General features: G+C 48.9%; 1 protein-coding gene across 1 annotated transcript; it reads right to left on the bottom strand.

Moving 5' to 3' along the window:
• Positions 1 to 4,625: 4,625 nt before the first annotated feature.
• VGLL1 (vestigial like family member 1) lies at positions 4,626 to 14,842 on the bottom strand. Its single transcript, XM_048213309.2, has 2 exons — positions 14,641 to 14,842; positions 4,626 to 5,095 (listed from the first exon to the last, which is right to left on the bottom strand). The coding sequence occupies exons 1-2, from the start codon at positions 14,840 to 14,842 to the stop codon at positions 4,626 to 4,628; spliced, it is 672 nt and encodes a 223-aa protein (XP_048069266.2).
• Positions 14,843 to 16,451: the final 1,609 nt, after the last annotated feature.

Consider the following 16,451-nt stretch of genomic DNA (forward strand, 5'->3'; position numbering starts at 1 on the left):
TTTGCACGTTTGTTTGTGGGGAGTCAAGGGCACTAATCAGATGAACCCTGCTTTCTCCATCAACCCTGGGGCTAGAGCATCAGCTGAGAGTGTGAATCTGGGGGTTGAAAAGTGGGCGAGTATGGGAGTCATCAGCTTCCTGAGTGCCCAGCTGAAGTCTGAGGTCAGGAGTCGCAAGTAGAAACAGCCGGGTGGGGTGGCTTTCCTGAGCACTGTTTGCTTAGGGTGATTCACAGAAGGGAGACAGTGAGGTTCGTCTGGGATGGAGGCTTTGGTGGGTGAGCGTGATGGATGGGGGGAGAGGAAAAGTTGCTGAGGGAGGTGTAGGGAGGTTAAGTAATCTGCCTTGGCTAGCAGGAGGGGACTGGACCCATATCGGAGGGGCAGGAGGAGACTCAACCTTCCTTCCTTTGACCAATCCTTATCTGGGGCCTCACACACGGAATCTTTCAGAACTACTGAAATTCCTACTGAAAGGCTCATCCAGTTCACTTTGAAATCAGGTTCATACAAAATATACAAAGAATCGAACGTCTAGAGGCAATGGAGTTCCGTGCGGAACCCACAGGAAGTGAGGACGTGGAATCTGTGCATTTCCCACGCTCCCCCGTGGTCCTCACCATCAGCAGACACTGGGAACCTGGCGGCATGCTGAAAAGCAGGGGCTTTGCTGGGGTTCCCGGAAGTGGACCCCATTCCCAGTCCCTGGGCCCTGCTGCCTCCCTGTGCCCAGAGCCACAGTGGCAGGAGAGCTGACTTGGGACTGTTGGCATAGCCAGGGTCCCACTCCCCATCTCCTTTCAACCACTCTCTGCTCGGAAAGTCCATCCACTTGCCCTTTGCCCAAGGTGATATTGTTCCTGTGCCTGCTTTCCAAGCATCCCCCGCGCCCCGGCTTATTTTAGGACAGTGTCTTGGCCACAGATAGTGAACCCATATGCAGTGAAACGATCTTAACCGTTGCCAACTCTCACTGTGGTACACTTGATTTAACTTGGAATTGTTTTTCAGGATTTATGTGTATTGTCATTTATGGTTGAGGACGGCTTTAAGACTGAGAGCAAAGAGAGGAACACCCCTGCCACCTGCTTGAGACCCCGTCTCCTCATCTATGAAATGAGAGTATTTATGCATCCGTTCAATCCCTATTCACCGAAGACCTGTTGTCTCAGGCACCTAAGATATGCACATGCCCCATTCACAAGGTCACTGTGGGCACGGAGCAGGATGGCGCGTGTGGGATTTGGCTCATAGTCCCCCCCCCAACCCCGTACATGTTGTTGCTGTTATTTTTGGCCTAGGAACGATTTAAAGCATCAAGCTTTCAGTAATTCTAAGGCTTAACATTAAGAAACGTACAAACTATTAACAAATACTTAGAGGAGACTTTATAATCCCGACTGTCATTCATTAGTAGGCTAGCAGAACTCAGCCTCTTGGGTAGACTGATGTGAAGCCTGACTCAGCCACACTAAAGCTCTTGAACCAGCCCTAAATCCCTCTCCTCACTTGGGCACGGCCAATTAATCACCAAGGGTGGTTCTGGCTTGTCTGTTGGTCTGTCTTACACAAGGGCTTCAAACAAAAGAATTTGTACTGGATCGGTGATGTAGTATTTTTACTATTTCTGTCTTCAACGTTCTCTACTGTTTCCAGCACTCACTCATTCATCCATTCAACAAATACGTCTTCCCCTCTGTGCGGCGCTCTGTTGCAGGTGCTGGGATGTGGGTATACGCCCCTCGAAGTCTTGGCCCTCATGGAGCTAACATTCTAATGAGGTCTACTGCCGCCCTCCCCCCACTCGACACTAGCCTGTAAAGCATTTGAGATCGGGGCCACGGTGGCAGCTCTTGCCTTCCTTATACCCACAGCCCGGAGCAACAGTCACTTTCTGATGGCTTAGTGTGTGCCAGTCTTACTCTGTGGGTTTGGTAGCTTACTTTTAATGGCTTACTGCGGCTAATTTACATTGGAATGTAGGTCCTAAGCATTTACATATGCTATGTCATTTAATCCTCATAGACACTCTATGGGGGGATACACTATCTTAATCCTCACTTTACAAATGAGCCAACTGAGGAACGGAGGGGTTAAGAAATGTGCCCACGTGTCTGAAGCTAGTAAGTCATGAGCCCAGATTAGAATCCAGGCCATAAAGATCCTCATGCCTTTCCACCCAGATTGCTCCCCATTGTAAGTTTCTCCTGACACCACTTTCAAATTGAGCATGGAGCCCAGAGTCCTGGTCATTAGCCTCAAGTGGCATTTTCCTGGGTCACAGAGTCCTGGCATGGCCGTATGTCCTAGGCTGAAAATGAAACATCTGGGACAAGCAAACTAATCCTCATGAATTTGTTCATTTCGCTGAGTCATCTGGGTTAAATGTAGTTCAGGTAAAAGAACTCAATTCAGCTGCTCGGAGAACAAAATAAGAAAATGGGGAAAAAAAGAAGAAGAAGAAAGAAAATGGTCAAGACATTTTACAAGGCACCAAGCGCATGGGTTCTTTGAGATGAAGATGAAACAAAGTCCAACTATGAAAACACCAAGTAAGAGAAATCAGGGTCTTATCAGCGGAAGAGCCTGGGTTTCACACCATGAGCTTCTCCTCCAATATTGTTCTCAGGCTCTAGTGACAAAGTGTGAAAGGCACAACCAGATACTTACTTTCACTTGCAAGGTTGGCAACGGCAGGTCCACCATCTGGGGGGAAATATATTTTCTTATCTAGAAAGGAAGAACACAGGATTAGAAATCTCCAGGGACTCCAAATGGCCTGCCCCTCGCTTTATTTTTAAAGATTATTTATTTATTTGTTTGTCTGTTTATTTATTTATTTATTTATTTATTTGAGAGAGCATGAGCAGGGGGAGGGGCAGAAGCAGGCTCCCTGCTGAGCACAGAGCTGGACGCGGGGCTCGATCTCAGGACCCTGGGATCATGACCTGAGCCCAAGGCAGACGCTTCACCAACTGAGCCACGACCCAGGCGCCCCCTCCCCCTCCGTTGATAGACACTGGGCATATTTTCTCTTATCAGATGTTACAAAAACAGGGAAGTTTCTGTTTTTAAGGTACCTTGGGGGCTTGTTCCCATCTTACAGGCAGTGTTCCTGTCTTCCCCAACAGAATCCTAGACCATCGGGCCAATTAATACAACTAACGTCAATGTTAGTAGGAGAGCGTGAAGTTCGCAGTAGTCAGCCTTGGTGATGAACATTTAGGAATTGTCTAGAGGTTTCAGAAATAGGATCACGCCTGCATCCTAATTTTGCCACGATGCTCCTGGCGTATAGTAGATGTTCACTAAATATTTGCTGAATTGGGCTTGAACCGTATAGTTGTTATGTTTGGGAGGTGAGGATTGGAGCCATCTGTGTTCTAACCAACTGTTGAAACAGGGCTCTGCTGTGTGTATGCACAGGCATATATGCAAACACAGTTGGCCTAATTTTTCCTCTGAATCCAGGAGGAACAGATTTTTGAAAAAGAGTACAGGGGTGGGAATTTTCATGGGTTTCCCAAGCATGACACTTTTATGATTTACTCTTGAAGTACATTCCTAATCAGACTCTGGAAATGACAGAGTGGTATTTTAATGGGAAATTTGTTTTTAACATTAGGCTGGAACACAGTGCCTGACTTCGGTAGGCTGCACTGAACAGGCCCTTTGTGTACTGTATATTTAGTTCCGAGGAAAGGCAACTTCTAGCAATTTCTTTCAGGCGTGGAACACTAGAACTACAGACACGTACGGACTAGGGGGCTGTAAAAGAAAATTCATCCCGAGTATACAGAACGCCAGAGGATGTGGACTTGGCCCCATGAAACCATAAAATACAGACTATTACCAATGTTTCATATGAAAGGCAAATTCGGGGTTGTTCTGTTGGTGAAAGTCTACCTCAGGCCAGTTCTCCCCCAGCCTTTCAAGAAGGGAGTCTTGTGTTTTGGTAGGCATTTGGCACCTAGTAGGGGCACTCATTAAATATTTGTTGGGTGAATGAGTGAATGAAGAAGTGAATGAGCCTTATAAGGTGGTTTTCGTTCAGGAGGGAGGGGTGGTGCCCAGGACACAGGCACCCAAGGGAGACCGAGCAGGAGGGACCCAGGGCGCAGGCGCGAGCCAAAGACAGCCAGGCACTGTGGCGGTCTCCAGGCAGCAATGCGACCGCCTCTACGGTGGCTTTGAATTTTAATGTTTGGAGCAGATGGTTGGTATAGATTGCCCTTGTTTCTGCCCAGGAACCTGGCATCACTGCAAGTTGCCAACCTGTTTAGAGAATAGAGTTAGAGCCTGTAGGTATGTCAGAGAGTTCTGTTTTACAAGTGGATTATTTGGTGGCTGACGGTGAGGTGAACGCAGGACCCCGAGATTTTAGGCAGCAGCCTAAATCATTTTTCTAGAATAAGTCTAAGTCAACAGACTGGGGTGAATATCCGGGGCCAAGTCCATCTGGCAGCCTATCTCTGTAACCCTGACTCATTAATCTGTGAATGTTGATGAAGCTTAGTGAAGATCTACAGAACATCGAAGCAGAACATTCCATCCCTCGGAAGCCCCATGTCTGAAGAGGGAGCAATTAGCCTTAGCACCCCATCTCATTGCCAACTCCCTCTCCACTACAACCCATCAGAGGCCATCCTCCACGTATCTAGAGGCATTTCCCTACCGTGGGCTGAGCTGGAGGACAAGTCGCAGAGCAATCCCACGCTTCTGGCTACCTGGGCAGAGCTGCAATCCTCCCACACTGCCGATTCCGGAGGGTGGACTAGGTGTCGGTCTTGTTGGAGGAGACTTAGGAAGGGCTCGTACTTCTCATCAGGCTGGGGCTCTGGAACCATGTGCCCACTGGAGTAGGCCTGAGGGTAGCCAAGCTCTGAGGAGCTGGGGCTGCCTAGGGAGGGGTAATGCCACAGCTCGTCAGACTCAACGGAGGGGCTCCCTGCCAGGGACACTGGGTACTGATCCGGAGTCAGGAGACTGGGCCCGTGCAAGTTGCAGTGGGTGGCGCCATATGCAAAAGATGCTTCTGGCTCTGGCTTGGTCCACGGAGAAGAGAAACGCCACTGATTTGGAGGCATGTCAGTATCTGGGAAGGAAAGATTCACAAGACATGTTAGGTGTTTATTGCTTTCAAAATGGAAATAGCTTAATTGTTTCGGGTGACTACAGACTGTTTTTTAATGTGAAGAAAATGTAGAAAAAGTAAAAAAAAAAACAACCAAAACCCCAAAAAACAAACCCCACTCAGACTACAACCTTTAGGTATACTTCTTTCTAGGATTTGTTTCTATTCAGGTCCACGTGGTTTTCACATCACATAGGATTTTTAAGGCTGCTTTTGCATCATTAAAATATCGCAAATACCCTCCCATGGCACTGAATAGAGCCAGCGCCAGCATGGGATTCACTTATATTAACAACACCGTGATGAACATCTTTGCACCCATGTCCAATGAGCCCCTCCAGGAAACTTTTCTAGAAGTACAATTGCTTGATTCCATGTGATGTGTGTTCGGTCATTGCTGGTTGGCTTGATTTCATAGCTCGCGGTTTGAATACACCAGAGAGAAGGACACCTCCACAGGCTTTATAAAGGGCTTAACGCTTGCCTGCGTCCAAGTCACTCATACCAAGTCTAGGCGTCGAAACCCCATTTTCTAGAGGGATCGGGGGCATGGGGACGCTAAGACCGGACCAAGTTAGCAAAGCAGATCAGTCAAACAGGGATCTGAGCTGCAGCAAGAAGTGACGGGTAGGGAAGGGATTGCTTGGACCTCGTTCTGCAAAAGCAAAAAAAAACGTGCTCCAGGTCAAGCAGTGACTCAGTTTCTTCTCACAAAGTTCTTGTGGACTAGCTGGGGGGGGGGTCTCCTTTGGTCTCATAGATGCTATTCTAACTGTGCCTAGGGTAGCAGCTGAATCTGAGTGTTCGAAAAGTCTAGGGCAGCTCATGACATGGATGGATGTTTTCCCCATTCGCAACACCCACTCAGGCGAGAGGGGAGGAGGGAGAGAGCTCCGGCAGATGGTGCTTAAAGCCTAGAGCCTCTCATCTATCCAAGATAATGAAGGGGGGCGTGGGCGTGGAGACAAAGGAAGATTGGAGGGCTGGAGAGACTGTCTGGTCCCCTCCCCCCCTTCCCCCCCAGTCCATGTGTGCCTCTCCCAGCTCTCCCGAATGTTCCACTTGCCTGGATTTTGTACAAGATAAAAGCGTCTTGAGTGGTCTGCACAGCGACACCGGAGCGCCCGCCCGCCCCCCCTCCCTCCCTCCGCTCGCCCTCCCATCATAGCTTTTCATGTAATACACAGAAGAGCAAAAGAAGTCCAAACCTATGTGGCACAAATATTCTACCCAACATTTCACATTGCTCGCAATGAGCGGGGGGCGACGGTTGGCCTCTTTTAATGAAACCAAGGGCAAGGAAACATACTAAGATTTGTTCTTGGGGATGAATGCTACTTTTTGAGAATTGGTATCTGCAGACCGGTAGCCATTCAGGGCACTGTGCAGCACAAAGAGAGTGATTAAGCTGACTTAGTATAATCGCGAGGCGTGCTTCACGTTGAATAAGTGTACTACGTGTTCTGAGCACAAGTTAGAAACAATGTGTAGCCCGACAAGCGGGCAGTTGCCATCTGAACTGGCCTTACAGGTTTCATACATATGACCTAGAGACTGAATGCTTGAAATAGACAAGGCAGGACCCCAGTGGCTTTTGAGTATTTCCTTTAAATGTTTCCGTTCCAGAATTTTCTTTTCTTTTCTGTTTTTTTTTTTTTTTTAGGCCTTCCAGAATTTTCCAATCAAAATGTCCAAGGCCCATCTGGTCACTGACTGCACCAGAGCACAGTTTGGATGGCAGCATGGGGGGAGGCAGTGTCCCAAATCCCAAATTCACAGCAAACCCATAGTGGATCCTGGGGGACCTAGGGAAAGCCATCTTTCCAGAGCAGACTTGGATGTTGGTGCCCCGTGGAGTGGAGACCCTGAATTTTTTGGGGGGCACTCTTTGCTGCAACCACACTCACCTACCCTGTCAACCGTGAAGGCATTCTAAGCCACAGCCCTGACTGGCTCGAGGTGGCTGCTGCCGCTGTTAGAAGTGGCCCTGGTGACACTTTCTTACCCAAGGTCCCCGCCTCTTAGTTACCTCTAGAGATGAGAGAGAGGGAGCCCCAGGGAAGACTGCTGCTTTATCAAACCCCAAACTACATGAATGAATGGAGACCAGTCCAGGAACGTTTTGGTTCTGGGACTCTTGGGGCCGCCTGGATCTTCCTTTCAGTTGGGATACAGAAGGCTTCCATCCCATGTACCCCAACTCTGAGCATCTAGACCGTGCCTCTCAGTCCCGTCCTAGCCTCAGACAGTGCTGGGGAAGGGGAGAGCCCGGGGCTGAGCGCAAGAGCCCGCAGCAGCAGCAGCAGCACTCGAGGGCAGGTATGGAGGGCGGGTGGTGTAGACAGTACTTGCAGGAGAGAATTTTCAGAAGCCATTGCTCAGCGCGTGTCCATTTCCAGGATTTGATACGCCAGACGCAGGTAGGAGCGATCGCAAATCCACAAGTTTTGTTTCCTGAGCGCTTATTAGGGGCCAGGCGCTTCGCTTAGCATTCTGCCCGCGTGAGCTCACGTGATCCTCATGGCGACCCAGATGACAAAATAAAGACTTGGAGTGGCTCAGGTAACTCGCCTAAGGCCACGCAGTTGGCAAACGCTCTGGCTGGCTGATTGCAAACCTCATGCCCTTAGCAGCTCTGCCTCCCCGGGACTGCAGAGAATGCAGTGAACTGGGTGCTCTCACACACGGGGGGCTGGATGGTGGCAGATGGCATTTCGTTTCTGGGGGCTATTTGTACGCACCCTTTGATCCAGTCATTCCCCTTATAACAACTGAGAGATATAATCAATGATGTGTGCAAAAACGTAGCTCCGAGGGTTTTCAAAAGGATATTTATAATATAGTGAAAAATTGGCAACAACCTGATGTCCAAAAGTGTAACAGATTTGGTGCATCTCTGAAAAGGATACTCTGGAGCCATTAAAATGATATTGTAGGGGCACCTGGGGGGCTCAGTTAAGCGGCTGCCTTTGGCTCAGGTCATGATCTTGGGGTCCTGGGATACACACACACACACACACATATATATGTATATATACAGGTGTGTATATATATATATATATATATATAAATACACACATACACGACTTAAGTACAAAATGATGTTACAGTGTAAAACTTAGCATGTATGCATAGATACACATGTGCTTATGTCCTGAATGCTTATCTTCGTTTTCTAATTTTCAAAAAATAACAGTACTTTTGTGATTAAAAAAAGTTATTTTTTTTTAAGTAAAAACTGAGGAAGCTACTTCACTCATTGAATCAGAGTCGCAATTGTAAAAGAGCAATGCATAATGGTGGCTTTCCTTCCACCCATCCTTGCTTCTCATCCGCCTCCCCTCTCTCTGTCTCTGCCTTTAATACAAATCATGCTTTATGACGAAGTTAAGACCAAGCACCCTCCGAACACACTCACATCTTGCACCGTGACAGTCCAACCTTCGGCCTGTCCGATCTGTGCGCACTGACTCTCCCTTCTCGGTCTTCTTGGCTAGTGGCACTGGCCTCTTATTCATTCACCCCAGAAACAAAGAGGATATTGTTTGTATTAGCTGAGGTTGAAACAACACCGGGGACAGAAGGACAGCTTACAGGACACGGTCCTGTTCCAAGGCGCTAGGGTGGCCTGCTCAGTCCCACTCCTTCCTTTACCGTCACCTCCCCAGGGTACCAGTCTTTTGCTGATTATCCAGAGACTCTGCCCAGATGAAAAGGAAGATGAAATGCAGTATTTGAAAGTGTCTAAGAGCTCAGGATCGGAGTCAAACTGCCCTGGTCTCGAAGAGCCACCCCTTATTGGCGGTGGAATCTTGGACAAGTCATTTGGCTCTCTGAGCCTCAGTTTCCTTCCCAGGATAATGGGCACAGTGAGAGTTAACCACTAGCTGGTGTGAGGATTCAATGAGCTAATCCATGTGGGAGCCCCCAGCAAAGGGCCCCGCACACAGGATGTGCTCCAGAATTCTTAGCCATTGTCAACAGCATTAGCGATAGTCCTGCGTATTAGCCCTCTCACTGGAGTGCTGTCAGGAGGGTCTACAAAGGCGGGACAGTGGACTAGTAGAGTCCGATGGCCCTGGGTTTCAATCTCTAGCCCTCACTGGCTGTATGACCCATCTCAACGTTTAACCCTACCTGGGCTGCGCTTCCTCCTCCGTGAAGTGAGGCTATTAATACCCCTTGTAAAGTGGCTTTGGGAAATACAACAGGCTTGCAGGAGAATGTGCCCGTGTGCCGCTGGGGGAATGTTCACGAACTAGGTAACAAGCACCCAGATCAAGGAACAGAACATGGCCACCATCCCAGGAGCCCACCTCCCTAGAGGTAACGGCTCTCCTGTTTTCTGACACCATATTCAGTTTGCCTATCTTTGACCTTCCGAAATCTCAGTGGCCTTTGAGGACTGAAGTGCCTACAGTCACTGGAGCATGGGGTCTCGCATCCAGTGGGAGCTCACTCTATGTTGGTGTGGATTCCTCTCCCTCACTGGAAAGAAAGACACGAAGTTATCAGTGTTCACGGGAGCCAGGAACAACTAACATGACTATTTCAAATGGATATTCACACTCAAAAAACAAAACAAAACAAAAACCCCAGTGTTTCTCCCCCACCCTCACTGGATTATGGTTGAGGGGAGAGAGGAGGTATGATCTTTTGGGTCTCACTACAGAAGACCTCTGGGTGCTCATTCACCTTCTCACGCAGCCCTTTCCCGTGGCGGGGGGAGGACCATGGAGTGGGATGTGCATCCGGACCCTGTCCCCCCCCCCCGGAAGTGGCAACTACTGAAGCTTCCCTGGTTACCTACTCTGAAATCCTCAATGTCCTTTAAAAAGGGAGATCATTCAAAAATGCCTCCAGCCTGTGTTTTCTTTTCTAAAGTCCAGCCAGTATAAAATATACATAAGTAAATAAAAAAATAATTTGGATTTGGGAAAAACAGCCAGCAAATTCGATGGCATTTCCTAGCCACATGGGCCTCTGTGTTTGGGCTTTGCATATTTGGCTTGACAGAGCGCCCTTAGAAAGTGGCCGAGTCCGTAACGGGAGCCTGTGAATGGGAGCCTGTTCTGTTGGGCATGGTTCAGCCAGGGCTTGGCGGCCTGGGGCTGGCCTGCAGGGACTGAGAGGCTGCTAACGGTCAGTAATGAAAGGCCACTTTATGGATTTCCCACCATTTCCGAAGCTGCTGCGGGGCTCTCACATAACACCTCTTGTGAGAACCACTGGGGGACTGGCCTTCTTTCACGGGGGCCTCCCGAGAGGCAGCAGAGCCTCTGAGAAACTTGATTCTTAACCGTGATGAGAGGCCTTGAGGAAGACAGGCCTTCCTTTGCTCAGTCAGCTGGACCAACTTTTGCCCTGCCTGCCCCACACTCTGTGAGGAAGACATCTTCACAGTCAAGGGACCCATGAGATTCCCACAGGGTAAATGCAACCAAGAAGGTAAGCGGAAAAGATGGCTGCCGCTCTGTCTGGCCTGGGAAGGTTGGCTTGGGCAAGAAACAGGGCCACGTCCCAGTTCCCTTCATGCACAGGGGTGTCCCAGAATAGAAAGAAGTCAGAAGGCATAGGAAACCATACAGCTGCTACATGGCAGAAGCCCCCTAGAAAACTCACAGTCTTCCAGAAGAGGCCTGCTGCTCTGTGATCCTACTGTTTTGAACGCAGGCCCCCATATCCGCCCTAGCCACTCAATACGCCAAGCTTTCATACCCACCACACAAACATAACGAACACCTACATGGCACTGCGTGCCAGTGGACACGCATGATCTCACGGACTCCTCCTATAGTTGAATAATACCCAGCTTTAGAGAGGAGGAAGCTGAGGCACAGATAGAGGGAGTGATGTGCCCTGAGATCACATGGTTAATAAACCATACACCACACTCTCTTCGGCGACTCCATCCGTGGCAGACATCAGTACCCTGTGATCTGAATCACGATTTCATTCATTCAAGCAATATTTGACTGTGCACCTTCCGTGTGTCAGGCTTTGGGCTAGGTACTGGGGAAGTAGCAATTAACGGAGTCCCTGCTGCCACGGAATTCAGAGTTTAGAGGATGGGAGGAGATAAGAAAGAAAATACATAAATATATAATATGCCCGGTGGTGACAAATGCTAAAAAAAATAAAATAAAATAGTGTAAGAAGACAGAGGGTGACGGTGGGGGAGTGTTCTTATTTTTAAAGGAGGTTGTGCGGAGAGGGCCTGGCTGGAGAGGGGACATTCCGATGGAGACCTGAATGGAGAAAAGGGGGAAGTCATGCAGTTATCTGGGGAAAGAGCATTTCAGGGAGAGGGGTGGGGAGGTGCAAAGGGCCTGAGGTAGGATCATACTTGACATGTTCTACAAATAGGAGGAGGCTAGATTGGATTACATGAGGTGGGGGTGGTAGGATATGAAATCAGAATGAAAACGGGGCCCCGTGCAAGACTTTGGATTTGATTCCAAGTGAGACGAGAAGCTCCTGGAGGGTTCTGACCAGAAGAGACATAGGATGAGACTTTCCATTTAGTGGTATTGTTCCGACAGCTATCTTGAGAACAGAAAGAAGGGGAACAAAGGTGGAAGCAAGGAGACCAGTCAGGAAGCTACTGCCAAAATCCAGGGGTGAGATGACGGTTTCCTGGACCAAGATGATAGCAGCAGAGGTGGGGAGACGTGGTCAGAACTTGGATATATTTTGAAGGTAAAACGGACAGAATTTTTCAAAGGGCTGGGCATGGGGTAGGGGATGAAGAGAGGAGTTAAACATGACTTCCAGTTAACTGGAAGGATGCAGCTGCCGTATATTGAGACGGGGAGACAGTGGACAGAGCAGCTCGGGGAGGAGAGTAAGAGCTCAACCTGACACTCATTGTTTGTGATTCCTAGTAGACATGTGAAGGGATCAAGTAGGCAGCTGGATAGACAGGACTGAAATGCAGTCTGGGATGGAGGTAAATGCATTTGGAATTGATACAGATGGTACTTAAGACCAAGAGACAGAAGAGATCCCTTAGGGTGTGAGTGTAGATAAACAAATTGTCCGAGATCCGAACACTGGGGCCTCCAAACATTTAGAAGCTGAAGAGAAGAGGACATCCAGCAAAAGAGACCAAGGAGTAGTAACCTGGGAGGAAGGCGGAAAACCAAGAGAATGTGATGTTATGAGATCCAAGGAAGGAGGCATTTCTAAGAGGGGGGAGCAACTAACTGCAGCCAATGTTGCTGACAGGTCAAAAAAAGATGGAGACAGGGAAAGACCATTGATTTGGCAAGTGGAGGTCACTGGCTAACCTTGATGAGAGTGGTTAAGGAGTGATAAGGGTGAAAGCCTGAGTGGAGTGAGTTCCAAAGAGCAGGAGAGGAAGAGGACAGAGTGTGCAAGGGTGCCATTTTTGAGTCTTGCTATGAAATGGGGCAAGAGGCCAAGAGTTGGTTTTATTTCAGGCTGGGTTTTATCAGGCAAGCGGGACGGAGGACGTGAGGGACTATAGGTAGATGGCGCTTACAAGGGAATGATTATAATGAATCCAAGCCAACGTGTTCAGAAGTCGATCAAAGCCAAATAGCCAAGGTCCATGCATGTGAAATCCATGCATGAAGAGCTTGGGGTTTTGACTCTTCCAAGGAGCCGATTAGATCCTCCGAAACCCACTTATTCCATTTATCAGCTCTTACTACACGTTAATTCCCCAAATGACTCAATCAGTCATTCCTGCTCCTGCTCCGAAGTACTCAATGCGCTCTTGGCCATCACCACCCCACCCTCCATTGTGCCCATTGTAACTGCAAACCCTACATCGTTTCCTCTGTCTACTGCTACCACATCCCCTTCCACATGTTTACTTAACTCACAAGAGTCTCCGAAAATCTCGTCACCTGACTGGAAAAATGATTTCTAGGACAGAAGTAAATTCTGCAAAGGTGACTACGTCAGATATACACCAACTCCCCGTCCAGGCCCAAAGAGCAAAGCCGGAACAATGGCTCCTGAAAAGAGGGGAGATCTTCCCCCACAGGCAGACGTCCCCCACTTGGCATCTTTGCACAAAGTGAACAACCCTTTGGAGGCATGTACATCCTCCAGTGGGGGCCAGGCATTCAACGTGGGTGCTGGGCAACTACAACAGAGAGTTCTTAAAATCAACCAGACCCTGGTCTATTGCACATTTCAAAATGGCGGACGGACTCCCAACCATCTGGTGAGGGTGACTTCTCCATGAGGCACCGCAGGTACGGTGCCTGGGGCCCACAGATACTTTTAGGGGCCCATGAAAATGTTTTAACATCTTTTAAATTCGAAGAAAAACGAATATAACAAAATAATGAATACATAAAAATGAATCCAGCCTGGATTAAAGTTGTTTTTATACCAGTGCACTCACAAGATGTCCTCTTTCATAGCTGTACTGAGGAAGAAGCCCATAGAGTCAGAAGTGGCTAGGGTCCACGAAAGTCCTACTAACAGCCCTGCAAGCTTAATTTTTATAGCTTTCCCCAAACCTGGGTATTCTGATGAGAACTCTTTGACACAGCTTTCCTGAAATACTTGTTTGGAGATGTAAGCATGCTTATTTATTTATTTATTTATTTATTTATTTATTTATTTTAGAGAGAGAAAGCGCACACGAGTGGAGTGGGCGGGCAGAGGGAGGGGGAGAGAGAATCCCAAGCAGACTCTGCACTGAGCACAGAGCCCAACTCGGTCCTTGACCTCATGACCCTGAGATCATGACCTGAGCCAAAACCAAGAGTCGGACGTTAAACCGCCTGAGCCACCCAGGCGCCCCAGGAATGCTTATTTTTTAAAAAATTACCAAACAGTGTGTGCAATTGACGGCCCGATGCTGTTAAGGGCGGGGAGAGAGGTGCGGCGAGACTCTCCGTGGACTTCTCTGGAGCCCTGCCCTTGCTCAGCGGATCATCCGCTATTAGCTGAAAGGAGGCTGGGTGCACCTTCCCAGGACACACTGTCAGGCCAGTAGTAGGAGCAGTAGTCATAATCATAATAATAAATAATAAAGGCTGGGACGCCTGGGGGGCTCAGTCGGTGAAGCGTCTGCCTTCGGCTCAGGTCATGACCCCAGGGTCTTGGGTTTGAGTCTCGCATTGGGCTCCTTGCTCAGCGGGGAACCTGCTTCTCCCTCTGCCTGCCGCTCCCCCCGCTTGTGCTCGCCTGCTCTCTCTCTGACAAATAAATAAATAAAATCTTTAAAATAAAGAAATAAATAATAAAGCCTAGTCATGGTGAACCGTCATGGCGCTCTTACAGTGTACTAAGCAGTGAACCCAGCACTGGATTAAGGAAATAATGAAATAGGTGAACTAGCTGGATTACAGTGTTGATTTTCACACTAAACTTCCAAGAAATGGGTGCAGCTTCTCACTTACAGTGTGACTTGCCTTCCGCAAATACATACACCCGCCAGTGCATCCAGGGCATGGGAGAACTGCTCTTTCCGTGATCGCCTGGATTGAGAATTCCAGCCTCCCCCCTCCCAACATGCTCACCATTCCTCAGGATCACATCTGAGCTCTGGTTCAAGGGGCTCCATGCCTGGGGGCTCTTGATATTGCTCAGAGCTCTGGAGAAGTGTTCGTCCACTACGCTGCCGATGTCCCCCTGGAAATAGGTGAACAGGACACACCGGGAATTCCACTCAGTCTTTACAGGTTTCTGCAGCTGGACACCAGTCTTCCCCATCTCTTCCATGGTGAGCAACACCGGCAGGGGACAGCTGCGGATCGAACACAAAATGTTACTGGCGCTCTATTTTCCAGGTGGCTTGGCTATAGTTTGAATGAGAGGCGCTTTGGGGGCAAGCAGTACCAGGTCTCACTGCCGTTCCAGGGAGCCACTGAGGACCAGGTCAGGAGCCTCGTCCGATCGATGTTCTGGGAACAAGACAGAGCTCTACGAGGTGCCGAAGGGGCCCTCAAGAATCACACAGGAGAATTATCATCTGACGACCCACGTAGAAGAACAGCGGGAAGTTTAAAGAAAAAAAAGGCATGGAGGACAAAAGGGTAACTTGACTTCTGGGGAAGTGCCTTCCTCTTCCAAAACCAAATGAGCCAAGACTGACCCAGAACTGCACGTAGATGCCCCTGGACAAAGGCCTGGGCACCCCTGGAGAACTTGACTAAGCCATCTAGTGGTTAGTCCCCGACTTCACTTTCCGTAACAAACATTGCTCTCCATCTTGACCCCTTGCGTGCGAGAATAAGACACATCAAATTCTCAGACTCCGCTGTTGCCGGCCATCCGCCTCCGATGGTGTCCTACCCCCACCCCCCGACCCCACGCCAGGAACGGCCAATTACAAACGACACGAGGCCTAAGGCCTCCAGACAGACACATTCTGAACCAAATACAGATCTCAAAACCCAACGTTTTCTACGCTAATATATGTGGCAACATGGGTGCAAAGTTCCTGGAAGATTGTCCGATTGTCAACCCTGTTCACCGCCGTATCCTCCGCACCTAGAACAGAGCCTGAGACGGAGTCGGCGCGCAATTGCTGTTGGCCGAGTTGCCTTAAACTTGGCCTCCATCACAGCATCCTAACCGCGAGCTCCTTTAGAGCAGGGGCTGTCCTCATGCACCAAAGTCAGGACCGGGCACACCGTAAAGGAAGGCCGCACAGCATCTCTTTACTAGAAGTAGCCTGTCCAGAAGCTTCTTTAACTTTAGCCACCCGACCGGACTTGGCAGCGTGCTCTGGCTAATGGCACTTTTATTCGTTCTTGGGAATCTAATGCAGTTGTTTAGAGTTTAATAGTCTCTGTTCCTCTCTAGTCCTTGATGGGGGGGGGCTTTTTATTCATTTCTTTATCCCTAGCACCTAGCATAAGTAGGTCAGTAAACAATTGGCTGAATGCCTGAGTTGCATTTCATGCAGAGAAAGCACAATGCAAGGAAATCAGACCAATTAGGAGTCAGAGGACCTGGGGTTTTCCTCAGCTGTGTGATGTTGGGGAGAGCACATAGCCTCTCTGGATTCAGATTCCTCTTGGGTAAAAATAAGAGGTTGGAGAATATGAATTCTGCAGCCTATTCTTTCATGGTCCTGCTAGAAATGTCAAGAAGGAATCTGGCAGCGAGCAGGGGGCCCTTCTAAAAAGGTCTCCTTTCAGACTCATTCTGGCCCCAGCCATCATTGCATTCTGCCATCTCCAGAAGCCTTCCATTAAGCACATCACTGTTTCCCCTGGTCGACAGCCGTGCTAAACAGAACCAGGCACCACCTGAAAAATGAATCCATTGCATCCTTATTCCCAAAGCCATGCAAACAGCCACTCTGTTGGGCAGTTTCTTCTCA

This window comes from Ursus arctos, chromosome X, assembly GCF_023065955.2.
Source record: "Ursus arctos isolate Adak ecotype North America chromosome X, UrsArc2.0, whole genome shotgun sequence".
Lineage (NCBI taxonomy): Eukaryota > Metazoa > Chordata > Mammalia > Carnivora > Ursidae > Ursus > Ursus arctos.